The sequence below is a fragment of the Saccostrea cucullata genome, unplaced genomic scaffold, assembly GCF_032062105.1.
Source record: "Saccostrea cucullata isolate Sc308-1 unplaced genomic scaffold, CSIRO_AGI_Scuc_v1 ctg578, whole genome shotgun sequence".
Classification (NCBI taxonomy): Eukaryota; Metazoa; Mollusca; class Bivalvia; order Ostreida; family Ostreidae; genus Saccostrea; species Saccostrea cuccullata.
Window position 1 is genome coordinate 388,076 of NW_026932815.1, and position 17,359 is coordinate 405,434.

General features: G+C 32.5%; 1 protein-coding gene across 10 annotated transcripts in view; it reads right to left on the bottom strand.

Annotated features, from left to right (window-relative positions):
• LOC134236235 (uncharacterized) overlaps positions 1-17,359 on the bottom strand; it is a 136,607-nt gene that overhangs the window by 92,640 nt on the left and 26,608 nt on the right. For 4 of the 10 annotated variants that reach the window (XM_062718404.1, XM_062718408.1, XM_062718400.1 and 1 more), the window contains exons 2-6: positions 14,719-14,808; positions 13,802-13,884; positions 7,426-7,521; positions 7,238-7,330; positions 740-838 (exon numbers count right to left, since the gene is read on the bottom strand). In XM_062718404.1, the coding sequence (XP_062574388.1) occupies positions 740-838; positions 7,238-7,330; positions 7,426-7,521; positions 13,802-13,884; positions 14,719-14,808 (461 nt within the window). The remainder of the gene's footprint in view (positions 1-739; positions 839-7,237; positions 7,331-7,425; positions 7,522-13,801; positions 13,885-14,718; positions 14,809-17,359) is intronic. The other 6 variants (XM_062718410.1, XM_062718401.1, XM_062718409.1 and 3 more) reach the window with 4 other exon arrangements.

A 17,359-nucleotide genomic window follows, 5' to 3' on the forward strand; every position in this document is an offset into this window, starting at 1 on the left:
CGCAGTATTACGAAAGCCCAGAAGGCTCATTCGAGATTCAAGATTCGAAATACGATATTCGAAATTCGAGATTCAAAGTTCGAGTTTCGAAATTCAAGATCCAAACTAACCAATCAAAAGCGGGTTCAACATTTTGATTACTTCCCTTTGTTATGTTTTTACTATCAAGAAATCGTTGAATATATTTATAACAAATGTATCATTTGCTAAAATGATAATGCAAGAAAAAATGTTTTTTGTATTAAAACGAAATAAAATTAAAATCTGGATTACGTTTTGAAAAATACATATATAATCTTATTTTTCTAATTTAACAAAATAGTAAATACGTATATATGGAATGTTATATGGTCTTATCGTTGACCTGCGGAACAAATAGGTCAACTAAAGTTATTTCATCAGATCATTGGTGATGGAGAATGTTGCATTTGATTATAATTAGGTTCCAATTTTTTTATTCAAATTATTCGAATTTGTTGTTAAGTTATGTGTACGAAATTTGGATATGATATGAGGTTAAATAAAAAAGTTAAGACAAAAGTCTACAATTTTTTTAAATGACCTTCGTATTCATTGAAATGTCAACTAATATTACGATTTTATTGTTTAAAGCGTAGAAAATTGAAATACAGCTCTATTGGATAATAGTTGAGCAAAATTTTTACTTTCAGTACATTGTATAAGAGATACCTTTTTCCATATAAAAGCATTCCACATCAGGAATGGATAATTGACTTACGTATATTGCAGTTGGGGCCCGTGTATCGGCGTGATGGACAGCGACATGTATTTGGACTCACGCAGACACCCCCATTCTGACAAGTTGGATTACATACGGCTGTAATAATTCACATAAAATCCTTAAAACCGATTCATTGATTCATTGAGTACAGTAATGTCACAAAATTAAAAAAAAAAATTGATCACATTTTGTCCAGCGTCCATCTATCTGTCCGTAAACGTTTTTTTACATTTCTCTTCTCAAAAACCATGGGTGCAATTTCCATCGAACTTGCCACTAAGTATTCCCGGGTGAAAAAAATTCAAGTTTTTTAGATAAAGGGTCACACCCTTTTCAAAGGGGAGATAATTACGCAAACATATAAGTGAAAAATTAATGGCATCCTTTAAAATTTTTCTTCTCAAGAACCACTGGACCAGGAAAAATGAAACTCAAACTGAATAATTCTCAGGTAGTGTAAATTCATGTTTGTTCAAAAGATGACCCCCAGGGGAAGGGTGGGGCCACAATGGACGATCAAAGTTTTACATAGGAAAACATAGGAAATTTTTTTTTAAAAAAATCTTCTTCTCAAGAACAACAACGCCATGATTGTTCATATTGATATGGAAGCATCCTTGGATAGCGAAGATTCCAGTTTGTTAAAATCATGACCCCCAAGGGTAGGGTAGTACCAGATTAAAGAAAGAGATCTAAGTTGTACAATATTAAACTCATCTGAAAAAGTTAAACATTAATAAACGTGATATGTTTTTTTTAAAGATTAAATGTCCAAACCTTAAAATCCTTTATCGGGGGATGATTAGGAACATATAGGAAAAATCTTTTTAAAAAATTTCTTCTCAAGAACAACAAAGCCACAATTGGTCATTTTAGCATTGAGTTCAAAGTTTTTGATGTCGTCGGTCTTATAACACAACTGGCCGTGCCGACAAATTGAATACCGCAAGTTAGCGCAGTATTACGAAAGCCCAGAAGGCTCATTCGAGATTCAAGATTCGAAATACGATATTCGAAATTCGAGATTCAAAATTCGAGTTTCGAAATTCAATATCAAAACTAACCAATCAAAAGCGGGTTCAACTTTTGATTACTTCCCTTTGTTACGTTTTTACTATCAAGAAATCGTTGAATATATTTATAACAAATGTATCATTTGCTAAAATGATAATGCAAGAAAAAATGTTTTATGTATTAAAACGAAATAAAATTAAAATCTGGATTACGTTTTGAAAAATACATATATAATCTTATTTTTCTAATTTAACAAAACAGTAAATACGTATATATGGAATATTATATGGTCTTATCGTTGACTTGCGGAACAAATAGGTCAACTAAAGTTATTTCATCAGATCATTGGTGATGGAGAATGTTGCATTTGATTATAATTAGATATGAAATATTTTGAGTCGTATCTACACTGCACAATAATTTAAGGATATATATTTCATTACATTTATAAAGGGTGCACATGTACAGTGAGACTTGACTGCTGAATAGAACTGTAGCGTTTGGCCATAAAGCTATGGTCAGAGACTAAAATATAACACCATAAAGCTACATAGCTCTGCATCTAATTTAGACTCATCTACTATTTGATATAAGATAAAATAAATGCTGCATTTATTCTAATTCATATTGCCAAGCTGTATTGTAGATATAATTTTTAATTAATTCAAGAAATCAAAGCCTTAGATGAAGATAAGTAATTGAATACTTAATTTTTATGTATTTCCTCTATCAGGAAAACGAACGCGATTTTTGTTTATCAATACTACGTCGTCTTTCATGTTTCAAGCCTTTCAGTGTGTTTGGAAAAATAGGCAGGCAGGGTGGGTAGGGGTGGAGTTATTGTTAATCTTTAAACACTTGACAGGTATTCGTAACTTTATTTATATGTCATCAACCCCGTAAACAAAGTAGACAATACAAAAATATATATATTCCTGATATATATATATATTCTATTTAATATTTAAGAAGCCATAATAGAAATTGAAGTATATCTTGCTGATCAAAAATCCAATGATTATTTAAATTTCCTTCTAATATATATAACACTCTTTCTTGCATTGTAATTTTATTAAATGGCCTATTTGCTATTTATATATTAAACGATTTCTTGATAGTAAAATCATAATAAAGGGGAGTAATCAAATCTTGAACCCGCTTTTGATTGGATCTTGAATCTCGAAATTCGAATCTCGAATTTCGAATATCGGACTTCGAATCTTGAATCTTGAATCTCGAATGAGCCTTCTGGGCTTTCGTACAGTATGCTAATTTGTCGGCACGGCCAGGTGTGTTATAGGATCCAAATATATGAATTCAATGCTTATGTTTACATTCTCTAATTTTCCCTCTTCATTATTCTTTATTTCGTTTAATCTTTATTGTGAATTTAGCGCCCTTCAAAATCGGTGTGCATAATAGACATACGATCCGTTTGTGACATGCGAAGTTAAATAACGCAAACGAACATTGCGAGGGAAAAATTGACAAATTAATGTTAAACGCACAATTGCTTTTTAACGTTAATTTAACAGGAATATAATTTTTTGATTAAATTCAGTCAAAACTATGGACATTCTGGTGTTCTAGAGTATTGAAGTGCAGATAGTTCCTACTGTGTATTCTAACGCGCGGTGATAAGGTTTTGCATGTGTTAGAGCACTCTCTACCATCGGCTCATACCATACATTCACCTCTGTCGTTGGCTCGTGCATACACAGTGTTAAACACGAGAAATAGTGCGCTTGTTTTAATTTGTTATAATTCAATTTCTATGCTTATGTCTGAGTTTTGAGATAGATATTTACTAAATCAATCCAGAACTATTAATTTGAATTGAAACAATCCTTCAAATATCACGTTTTATAAGTTATGTCAAAAATCTTGACGTGAGCCCATTGCAGAGGTGTCTGAGAGAGAAACGAACGACAATTCTGCATGGGAGATTGGTGTTAGAGAGATTTGAGCGTCGTGGATTTCTAATGGATTTCATGAAGAAAATTCACGGTCTCAAGCCACGGTTCGGCGTCCGCATATAGCTCTCTCCTACCCGTGGCTGCTTGATCACAAAAAACTGTCGTAACCTTGAATATTGACTTCATATTGACTTCATATTCAGCCAATGATAGCATTTCTTACCATCGCAATTGAAATCATCAGATGACATTAACAGTATACAAGAAATATTTCGTAAACTGCGAAAGGTCGCGTCAAAGTTCACTTTCCGACTATGTTTGTTCGCATTGGTCAATATTATAATGAACTACGAAAAATTCTCTTCTCACTCAACCACGGCCAAAATGGGGAGAGGATAGTACATATTAGCCGTGGTTTGAGACGATGAAGATAATTACACTGAATGTAAATATATTAATTTGATATCATTGTTGGATAGTGAAGATTCCATCTTGTTTAAATCATGGCCCAGCATATAGGGTGGGGCCACAATGAACGACCAAAGTTTTGCCTAGGAATTAGGGATGGCAATCGATTACACAGAATTGCTGATCGGTTAACCGCAAGATGTTCCGACCGATTAACCGGTTAGTCGTATCAAGATATTCATTTTGACATTTCTACAGAAGGCTATAAAAGACGTTATAATTTTCATTCTGTTAATTATCTTGATCGGGATATTTCATATGTGCATAAGAGTATATTTTATTATGTTTTAATTTCAATGTACAAGAAAAAAAATAAAGAAAACCATGAATCTTGCCTGAGAATCAGACAGATAATTTTCCAACGCGACGTAAAAGAAGTTTTTCTGCATTGTCACCATTAATCAAAACTATATCTGAACTCTCACTTTCTTTGCATTTTTTTCTAATATAATAGATAATAATAGATATAATAGATACTTAATAGATAACAGCAAAAGATAGACACTAATTTAAAGTGATAAATGGTGATGTTTTTACTATCATAAAAAAAGCACATGCAGGGCAGTTGGGATAACAACATGATGTTTTAAAAACAGCAATTAACTCTTGACAAACTGACCAATTACCCCGTGATCTCAATCAGGAGAGCTATGAATCAGAATCAGTTTATTTCGCTCAAACCGTACAACATGAGGAACATAGAGTAAATGTCTATTGAATCGTCAGAGGTACATATATATATAGAACGCACAAAGAAATTCACTTTTTACATGGATACCCACTTCCGCCGCAGCCCGGGGTTGAACTCTCGATCTTCGGAATCTGTCTCCTAGCAGTGCAGGAACAGCGCGCTAGACCGCTCGGCAATCTAGGAAAGTCTAAAAACTTGCTTTCGATGCCGATGGAATTCTCGCGGTGCTGCCCTACACTACACGGTCATTGAGAATAAACATTACTTTTAACAGAGAATTGTTACATATATATATATATATATATATATATATATATATATATATATATATATATATATATATATATATATATATATATATATATATATATATATATTACAACTGCATGTAGAGTATATGTATTCAATGCAAAAAGAAAACACCAGGAGGTCAATTAAGAAAGACAGACAGACTGGAATATTTTTGAAATAAATGTACAAAGTTTTCTTAAAGATTTTATATATGAATTTGCCATGAGTTCATAAAACTTTACAACATTTGGTCTAGTGCAGTAACATATATGTTAAATTTTTTTCTTACTATGAATATGTGCTATGAATACCTCCAAATCATTTAATTACAAGATATGTAAAAGCTAAATGTACTTTAAGCAGTGGTTTCCTTTCTAAAAAAGTGAATTTTAAGAAAATATGTTCAAATTTACACATATTTTTATTTTTGTCGACTAACCGATTGCGGATTTTCTAGCCGATTAGCATCGTCCCGACCGATTATTCGTTTAACCGGTTAGGAATTGCCATCCCTAATAGGAATATATACAAAAAAAATTTTAAAAATCTTCTTCATAAACATAGCGAAGCCATGATTAGTCATATTTACGTATATGGTAGCATCCTCAGGTAGTTTATATTGAAGTTTATTCAGATCATGATTCCCAGGGGTACTGGGTTGGGAAACGACCAGGATCAAAATTGTTCATTGAAATATAAAGGAAAATCTTTTAAAAATGTTCTTCTCAAGAATAACAAAGCTACATTTAGTCTTTTTAATATGGAATCATCTTTGGATGGTAAAGACTCCAGTTTGTTATAAGATCATGATCCTCGGGAAGGATGGGGTCATTATGGATTTAATTGATTCATGATCCCACAAGGTAGGGTAGGGCTACATCGGAGATGAAATTTTTAGAAAGGAATATATAGGAAAAAAATCTTTTAAAATCTTGTGTTCAAGAAGCGCAGAGCCATTGTTATTGATATAGATAGTTTAAAATTGAAGCCCGCCCCTTAATTTAAACTTTTCAATATTTAAATGATCTCTGTTTTTTTATCCCGCGGGGATCCGGGTTAGAATAGGTTCTTAGTACCCCCTTGCTTGTCGTAAAAGGCGACTAAATGGAGTGGTCCTTCGGATGAGACCGTATAAACCGAGGACCCGTGTCACAGCAGGTGTGGCACGATAAAGAACCCTCCCTGCTCAAAGGCCGTAAGTGCCGAGCATAGGCCTAAATTTGCAGCCCTTCACCGGCAATGGTGACGCCTGCACATCAGTGAAATATTCTGGACAGGGACGTTAAACAGTATACAATCAATCAATCTCTGCTTTTTTTAGTAAGTGTGCTCAGTGGCCCATTGGCCTCTTGTTATACATTGCCCTAGCTCCATTGTTTTGAACATTTTGAAATTGAGGTTTTTCAACCATAAATTATCAATATCATGTCATGTTTGAATCAATTCTTACGGTACAACATTGAATAATCTTTAAAACTAAGTACCGTAATCATATTTTTAGAGTAGGAATTTCAACATATTTGAACTCTTAACATCAAGTTAAATGCCACTTGATACAATGTGCCTTTCACATTGTTATGGAATCTTCCTTTTTGACAAATGAGTTGATGATACAAAAATATCCATAGTCGTAACATCTCGCAAATTTAATGAACAAACATTTGACCTTGTTTGAAAATAAAATCTTTCGTTTAGTCGAATGATGACTGATGTTACCATTTTTTTCTTTTATCGAATCATGATTTGATGTTATAGAAGGCCGAGTTTGCTCTTTTCCCAACGGTATTGTTCCAGTATAGGTTTCGAGTTTCAATCCAGAAGTGCGCTTCAGAAATACGTACACTGAATACATGTACTGTCAATTATAATCTAATATGCAGGGCTTTGGTACTAAAGAAGGGTGCTGTCCATTGTTAAAAACTATTTTATGTTCAAAGTATTTAGAAAATATAGAATTTAAAAAAAATATTTGAATCAACCTTGCCTTCACTTTCTTTTGCAACTACAAACATGTTACAACCTTAACTTCAATCATCGTTGTATTTTAATGATGAAATGATCGCCTTATAATTTTCGTATGAAGTATTAATGGTGTAAGATGAACGAGAAGCTTACGGTTTTGACAGCTGTGTCCAATGTACCCCCCGTAACATGTACAGATACCAGGTCGTGTGCAAGATCCGTGTTCACATGGAGGACTACATACAGCTGAAACAAAGGTTTGATACTTAGCTTTGAATAGTCTCTTTCAAACATTGCTTCAATTTGTCTTCTAAAAAAATATCTGATTTGTATAATCTTACGTGTTTGGCAGGCATTTCCTGTGTAACCCCCTCTACAGCTGCACGTGTCTGGTTTAATACACGTGCCGCGTCCTCGACAATTCCCGTTACAGAGAGCTAGAAATAAACCATTTAAGAGTTGATTGCATTGATAATTCTAAATTTCGCATAGATGTCGCACATTGTCTAGTTAGTACAGTATGCCAGGGACATCAACGATAGTGGGAAACGTGGGATAATTTATGCACAACGGGCTTCGCCCGTACTATCAAATTATATCAAATTATCCCACGTTTCCCACTATCGTTGATGTCCTGACATACTATACTAACTAGACAATGGTTCCTTAAACAGGTCTGGACGATTTCTAATTAAGGAAGTCAAGAACGATAACTGTGAATTGCTATTAATACACGGAATAAACAAGGCACTTATCCTTCTGACCAATCAGATAACAGCATTTAGACAAACCCATTAGAAAATAAATAAAACACGTGGTTTTTAAGTTTTCTGCTCAAAAGATTTTTTTAGAACAAACTTTTTGTAAACTTTATGCGCATTTGGGAATAATATAATATTTATGACAATTCTACCGTGAACAAACACGACTTGAAAGCTTAGAATACGTTTTAAGTGGGATAAAAAAAATCTTATGGAAAAGATATCAGTCTTTATCATTTTTGAATGTTTATTACAGAATAGTCCATGCAGTTTCAGATATGCGAGGTAAGATATTGGGATAAAACGCATACATGTACAATTACAGGATTCTCTTTTCTCCACGTTATACGCCTTTCCTTATGCCCATTTAAAGTCTGCATAGCTAAGTATTCGGCGCTCATGAAACCCGTGATAATTAAAAACTATATGTTTATAGTCCATACGATAAACACTTGTGTGAGTTGATCTATACACATGGAATTTAAGCATTATCGATGAAAATCGGACGGCTAAGCAAAATTATATTTTAACTTTATTCTTGATCCTTAGGAAAAGTGGCAATTTTGATGTGTTTTAATAAGAAATATCAAAACTTTTATCAAGAAAAATAATTTTATTCAGAGTAGAAATGTTAGAAAGCAAAACACCTTCACAAGTATCGTCATTACGAACTAAGAGATGCGTATAGAGTTTAGCAAATCGAGCACACTCGTGTTATGTACACAGTTTTTGTAAACAGGGCTCGAGTTCTGTTATTGTTTATATTTAGAATTCACCGGGTGCGTTCAATCGTCACAGTCTGCTTACCACAACTGCACGGACTGACAATATATTGTGTGTTTGTTTTACTTTCGAACGTGTCTACTCTGAATTTTCTGGATTATAGTATTAATATTTTTCATTTATACAAAAGGAGATTGCCACTTTTCCTAAGGATTAAGAATAAAATTAAAATTTGTGAGAGTGCAATGATGTGTCAATTTCAATATCTTTTAAACGAAATAAGATTTTTAATTAATTTTTGTGTGAAATGCTATTAAAATATATAAGTCGTAATATTATAGAGAAAATAATAACTTCAAATCTGTGTCCAAGTACCTTTAAAATTACGGCTGTGTTATCATTGGCAGTTTTTGATTTTTTTTTTAAAATAAAGTTTATCTTTTTTTAATCTGCCCATAATCATTGCCCAAACCTCTGGGACCAGTTTTACAAAAGAACTTACGACTAAAACCAAAAACTTATGTTGATTATAAATTTTTGAAAATTAACCTTTTTGGAAATTGTTACCATAGAAACATTCTAAATTCTTTTCAAGAAGAATAAAATCGCAGAATCAATTCTGGTCTTGGGTGTAAGTTCTTTTTGTAAAACGGGCCCCTTGATTACAAAAATGTCTAATAGATGCATATTGAGTCACTAAAATTATTTTGAAAGATTTAACAATCTCGTGTTAATTACCTTATGAAGTTAAATTATTATTATTAATTATTCAGTTTTAACATAATTGAAGGATCAAACGTGAGAGCAATTTCAGTTACATGCTTTATTACAATGTAATCTTATGAATATGGAGGCCGGGTCCCCAGAACCAACCGGTTCTTTGTTTACAATAAATGTTATAAGTATATAGAAATTAGCTTTTCAGCCTTTAATTATAATCGTTATAATTATTGAACAATTTCATGTGTATTTTTTCAAAAAAAATTTAGTTGAAATATTGAACAATATTTTTACAGACTCAAAATTAAAATTCACAGCCATGTAAGACCATGAAATACACATACGCTCAAGTTTTCTTTATTTTTTTGTAAAAGTATATGTCTCTCATATCCTATGACTAACACTATATCAATGAAAAATGTCAGCTATGGTACTTTTCTGACCAATTATTATAACCCGTGCAAAATTGTACCGGGGGGATATAGGCACGCAGCAGCTGGTGGAAGCGCTCCCCACACTTTTTTTTTCCGAACATCTCTTTCCTTTTAAAAAATCTTCATTGAAAGACCACCGATTGCTTCCTCCCCCTTTTTGTTACAGTAAAGCCAAGCAAGGCTGAAGTCGTATCGTATGAATAAAAATTTGGTACTGAAGGAAGTGGAACCTACATCCTCTTCCTCCAACTAAATAGAAGTGTCGTGTTTTTTTACTGGCTTGCCCTCCCCCCCCCCTTCAAGAACGATGGTCAATATTATATTTCCATGTATGTATGTGGAAACATTCTTATTCTACTTTTTTATTTTAATAAGAGGAGGTATTGACTTGTTAAATAATATTGCAAGGATAAATAATCTATAAAATACATGTTGTATCCACAGGCACCTGACTTACATGTGTACTTATTTTTCGTTTAATAAAAAAGAATATACCTATACCTAATATATATTTTTTTATTAAAAGAAAAATAAGTAACGACAGGCTCTGTGGTTGTATCTGTAAAGAATAAATTTTGTTGAACAATTTATTTCAGCTTTGATGTCTTGTATCTACTATTCTTTATTTTATAATTGGATATTGTTTGTTAATCAGTTGTTTGTCCTGTTCAAACCCGATATACAGGGAATATACTGTTTTCCCCGCCAAATGTAAACAAACACTAAACAACACGAGATGTTTATTTAGATCACTGGAGTTCAATCAATGAACATGCGCATATTTAACACTAGTGCGACACGGGTTGTCTTAATCGAATACACTCAAAATGGGCATAAGGAAAGGCGTTAAACGTCCGTGGAGAAAAGAGAATCCTGTAATTATACATGAATGCGTTTTATCCCAATATCTTACCTCGCATATCAGAAACTGCATGGACTACTAGTATTCTGTAATAAACACTCAAAAATAATAAAGACTGTTACCTTTTCGATAAGATTTTTATGTCAGGCTCTTAAAACTGAAAATTTACCGTATTTATATATATCAATTTTTTAACGTAAGTAAACTTTTGGGATTGTTAACTCCTAGAGACAGATTTTTTTTTTATCCCACTTAAAACGTATTCCAAGCTTTCAAGTCGTGTTTGTTCACGGTAGAATTGTCATAAATATTATATTATTCCCAAATGCGCATAAAGTTTACAAAAAGTTTGTTATAAAAAAATCTTTTGAGCAAAAAACTATAAAACCACGTGTTTTATTTATTCTCTCATGGGTTTGTCTAAATGCTGTTATCTGATTGGTCAGAAGGATTAGTGCCTTGTTTATTCTGTGTATTAATAGCAATTCACGGTTATCGTTCTTGACATCCTTATTTAGAAATCGTCCAGACGTCCACACCAAGGTATATATACTACTCATATTCGTTACACCGGACTGCTCTATTGTCACGGGTATTGTCGTAGAATGGCGACCCGTGTCTTGCATTACCTTTGTTTACATTTATTGCAGTAACCTATATCTGTGTTTGTATACCAGTACTGCACTGACCTGTACAACTTAATTAAAGTTTCTTTGCTAAATTACTTTCCTGGATTAGACAAAGTATTATGTAATTATTGTCACTAACGAGTGCTGTAAAGCAACAATATCTAACTACAATCATCATGTTTTACTTTTAATTTACGAAGCTTCAAATTCAAAGTCTAGACTAGTAAAATAATGTACTTGAAATCCTTAAGTCTTAACAAAAAAAAAAAAAAAAGAATTTAACTAAAGAAACATCGAAAATTGTGTATGCCTATTTACGACTTATGTCGTATATATATATATATATATATATCCTTGTATCCTTGTAAAAAGTGAATTTCTCTGTGCTTTCTATATTAATATTCCTTCACTTAGGGCAGTTATATTAGTTTAAGAGTTGTTGTAATTTGTGCTTTATAAATAAAATTCATTTCATCACAACATGTATTGGTAACAATATTTGAAAAAACTTTTAATGTCCAAATAACTGTATCTCTCTTCCATTCTCAATGACCGTGTAGTGTAGGGCAGCGTTTTCTATATCCATCGGCATCGAAAGCAAGTTTTTATACTTGCCTAGATAAGCGGTCTAACGCGCTGTTCCTGTACTGCTATTTTAGACAGATTCCGTAGGTCGAGTTTCAACCCCGGGCTGGGGCGGAAGTGAGTATCCTTGTAAAAAGTGAATTTCTCTGTGCTTTCTATATTAATATTCCTTCACTTAGAGCAGTTATATTAGTTTAAGAGTTGTTGTAATTTGTGCTTTATAAATAAAATTCATTTCATCACAACATGTATTGGTAACAATAAAAAAAACTAATGTCCAAATAACTGTATCTCTCTTCCATTCTCAATGACCGTGTAGTGTAGGGCAGCGTTGTAATCACCATTTACAATTCCATTTTTATAAATGAAAGCAAGTTTTTAACTTGCCTACAGATAGCCGAGCTAAATTCAACGCGCTGTTCCTGTACTGCTAGGAGACAGATTCCGTAGGTCGAGAATTCAAAATTGGGGCGGAAGTGAGTATCCTTGTAAAAAGTGAATTTCTCTGTGCTTTCTATATTAATATTCCTTCACTTAGGGCAGTTATATTAGTTTAAGAGTTGTTGTAATTTGTGCTTTATATATATATATATATATATATATATATATATAATACACGTAATTACTGAACTTTTCAATACTTTTTACATATATTTACTGACTGCGTTTTCGTGGGATAATTTAAAATTTGAATCATAAAATATGAATAGATGCATAGTATAATCAATGTTCATATCAGTGAGCATACCATATGTGAATAAATAATATTTGAAATAAACTTTTATTTATGTATTATTTGTAAATATTAACTTAAAATAGAATTATACTCTGCTTTCATTTTTACTGGAATGTGTTTTCTATATCACAACATACTTTAACTAACTTTTAATTATTTTTATATATTTTTATCTAAAAAACTAAAATCGCTTACTGACATTTCTTATTTTATTAGATATTCATACAATGTTACAGTTTTTGACAGTAAATTTAAAACCCTGAAGCATCTTATTTACAAATAAAACAATTTTTATGCTGTCTCCTCAAAAATGCAACAAACCACCCCCACCCCCACCCCACCCCCTCCCCTTGTAATATACACATAAATGTAACGAAATTAAAGTCAGGAATTAAAATTAAAATTTAACTTTGAGGAAATTTCCACCCTAATAATTTTAATAGTTCAAAATAAAAAAAACAAATTGAGTTTGAATTAACTGAAAATTGCAAAACATATCTATTTTACCATAAATTTAAAGATGTGAGACTCGAATAAACAGAAGTACCCCTTATAATCACCATTTACAATTCGTACATTTTTTATTAATGTTATAATAAAGATTATTTAAAAACTATTTCAAATACATTATTCTGGTGCTAAATGATCTAAATTCATAGCTTCTTTAGAAATATTTTTGAAATATGAATATTAGAAACTTCATTTTACATAAGAAGTACAATAAAGGAATTCAAAATTAATGCATAACGTCAGCTTTGTAGAAATAATTCTTATCAAATGCTGATTTTAAAAAAAAGAATTTTAATATTTGTATGTTTACTGAATGTTTTAAAGGATATGCATATATTATTCATTCTGCTTTGTTCAGTAAAAACGTGTAAAATTGGCTAAAATTTTCAGTAAATACACGAATTTCCTAGCTATTCAGAAATTACATGTATTTCCTAAAACAGCCAGTAAATACATGTATTTACTGAATGTTTTAGGAAATACATGAAATTCCTTATTTCACATATTTACTATATATATATGCTATATTAAGTCGTAATAAATAAATAAACACACACACTCGCACCCTCACACACACACACACACACCCTCCCTCACACACACACTCACACACTCACCCTCAAACACACACACACACACACACACACACACCCTCACGCACTCACCCTCACACACACACACACATTTAGCAATTAGACTTAAATTACGATGAAAATTTCATATTTCAAGATAAAAATCAATTTGTTACATTACTTACGTTGACAGTTACTTCCGCCGTATCCCTGACAACAGGTTTGTGTGTAGGTCTCCCTGTATCGCCACACCCACGCATACCGGGTACTGCAGGAGATAGGTCTTAGTCAATACAGTACGGATAAAATGTTATCTCTGCCTTTTATATACTTTTCTACAGTTTCAAAATAAAGCTTTATCGGCAAAAATTGGTCTAGTAACAACTGCAAGAAGAAAATTTGAAGAATTTTCTAAGCAGAGTTTAATCATGAGTACCATTACTTTGACAATTGGGTCAAATTTGAACAAATATGAATTATGTTTCTAATATTAATTCAGTTTTGTTTTTTGTTTTCATTTGTAAGTTTTTTAATAGTTACTTATAATATTTGATTAAAACATTTGCAATAGTATTTTTGAACTGTTAAAATTGAGATACTTTTATCTCTCCATAATATTTTTTATAATCATAAAGTTATTTATCCATTATCAGATGCGGTATTTTCAAATAAATATCATCTCTTAAAAATATTTTAAAGAAAAATACCGTATAAGTAGAAATTTTAGCGAGACGCAAATTTAGTGATTTCTCCTTAAAAACTGGTATTTTATTTTAAGCGAGAAGTAATTTTAGCGATTTTAAAATGCTCACCTAAGAAGGTAGTACAAATAACGCAATTCATTTATAGCGATATTAAATTTTAGCGATCTTACCAGCCTCGCTAATAATGCCAAAATTAAATCCTGGCTAAAATTTCTACTTATACGGTAGTTAATTCTTTTAGATGAATGCATCGTTTATACACAAAAATACTGTGATTAAATTCTATTTTTAAAAATCAACCCTTTATAACGTCTTCTAATATGAAATGAATATGTGTATTTAAAGTGTGTATGACACTAAAAATTATCTTCATGTATACCAAATCTTATCTCACTTACCACCATCCCAAAAACCAACGATTGCATTCCCTGTTCTGATATGGCTCAACTTTCCTAATAGTTGTTTTACAAGGACTGGCCAAAGTAATGCTAAAAAGTAGAGAGTTTTCGTTAGAGTTACTCTGTAAACAGAGGAGAGTTCAATCTCATATATAATGTATATGAGTTGATTTAATGGGCTTTTCTAAAGTGAACAACATTCCAATTCCAACTTATCAAAGAATATTTTTTATTATTATACTTCTGTTAAAATGTTTCCTATTTAAAGTTCAGAAGGTAAAATAACTATCTTTAATAGTCTGAAAACTTCCCCGCCTAGAAAGCTATACCCCCGGGGTATAGTTTTTGCTACCCACCCCTCGGAAAATTTTCGTGCAAATTTTAGCGCCAATTTTCATTTCCTGTAATTTGATTGGTCGGCGATTCCTCCAACACTGAAGAGTTCCAACTGTAGAGAGTTCCCAAAATGTCGTCTGGGAGTAGATACGAGGCCTATGACGATGCCGATATTGACGCACTATTACAATCTAGGGATAGTAAGAACACCCAAAAGGTGGTGAAAACCGCCCTGAAGCTCTTACAAGACTACGTTATTGAAAAATATGAATTAAGCCTCGAGGATATGGAAAAATTGTCGATTGTGGAGATGTCCGAAAAACTGAAGAAATTTTACGCTGAACTGAGAAAACCCGACGGAAGTTACTATGCCAAGAAATCATTAATAACAATGAGGTTTGGACTCCAAAAACATTTTTTAAAGAAAACATCAGTGGATATCATTAATTCAGATGAGTTTAAATCATGCAACGAAGTTTTTAAAGCTATGTTGGTGAAGATCAAGCGCGAGGGAGCACCCGAGGTAAAACATAAACAAACCATCTCAATAGAAGATCTAAACAAACTTTATGAAAGCGAAGCATTTTCTCTGAATACAGCTATGGGGCTGTTAAACAGAACATTCTTCGAGATAGTTTACTATTTTTGTAATCGTGGTCAGGAGAACTTGAGAAGCTTTCAAAAAACAGATTTTTCAGTGAGAACAGATCCAGAGGGGAAAAGATATGTGTGTGCAAAGTCAAACATAGGGAGACCAAACAAATCAAGCCCGGATGTATGAAATGCCAAGAAAAGAAAACATCAGTGGATATCATTAATTCAGATGAGTTTAAATCATGCAACGAAGTTTTTAAAGCTATGTTGGTGAAGGCACCCGAGGTAAAACATAAACAAACCATCTCAACAGAAGATCTAAACAAACTTTATGAAAGCGAAGCATTTTCTCTGAATACAGCTATGGGGCTGTTAAACAGAACATTCTTCGAGATAGTTTACTATTTTTGTAATCGTGGTCAGGAGAACTTGAGAAGCTTTCAAAAAACAGATTTTTCAGTGAGAACAGAGCAAAGTCAAACAATCAAGCCCAAACAAATCAAGCCCGGATGTATGAAATGCCAGGTTTGTGCACTTGTCAATTTGTATCTTTTTGATAATCAAAGAAAAAAATTATTTAAATATTTATACATGCAAATTTAAATATGTTTATTTTTTAACAGGAAATCCCCGTTGCCCTGTGAATAGTTTCATGAAGTATATTGTGAAGTTGAATCCTGATAACCCAAATCTATGGCAGCGCCCTAAATCATCCGTATCAGAAACGCAGTCGGTTTGGTTCGACAACATTCCCCTTGGAAAAAATACGCTTGCGGCGATGATGTCCAATATTAGTAAGAGTGCTGAACTATCTACAATATATACCAATCACTGTATTCGAGCCACGTGCATAACAAATCTTGACAGGCAGGGAATGGAGGCAAGACATATAGTTGGAATATCTGGTCACAAAAATATATCTAGTATTATGTCTTACTCTACGAGGTTGAGTGACCAGAAACAATTTGAAATTTCGAAAATACTTTGTGAAAGTTCTAAAAATTCCTATGGAAATTCTAATGCAGCAGCTTGCAGTGACTCTGGTGTACAGGAGAATCAGATTGATTTCTTAGATGATTTTGATGTCGACACATTTTTTGCAGGATTAGAAAACTTCGAACTACACAATGTTAAAAGTGTACAAAGCGCTCCATCAGCTTCCTCTGCAAAAAACACTGAATGTGGGGTCAACATACACAATTCTACTGTCAACATTAACATTTACACAAATAAACAGTAAACTCCCCTTCTAAAATCAAGTGCAGAATAAAAAGTGTTGATCAATGTTACTGTGTCATGAATAATGTTGAGTTAATTATACCTAGTAAATTTTATGATGTTAACGTCATTTGATTTAACTGTTAAAAATTTCTTGTTTTTTAAAATTTTAATTAAATGTTACTTGAAATTGACATTTTGCTTTTTTTCAATTAAAATATTACTACAAAACAAGGTACATCAGTATAATAAAACGCTTATCCACTGGCTGTGAGTGGGATAGCTCTTTTATCAAACCATTGACAGAAACTATTCCCCTCGGGCAAGCCCTCGGGGAATAGTTCCTGTCACGGGTTTGATAAAAGAGCTATCCCACTCACAGCCAGTGGATAAGTGTATACTATGTTTATAATTTTTTTTATCAAACATAATGGTCGCCCGCGTGGCACAAAGGTCAGGAGGTCAAAATAAGGAGTTGATTACACTGTGGGAC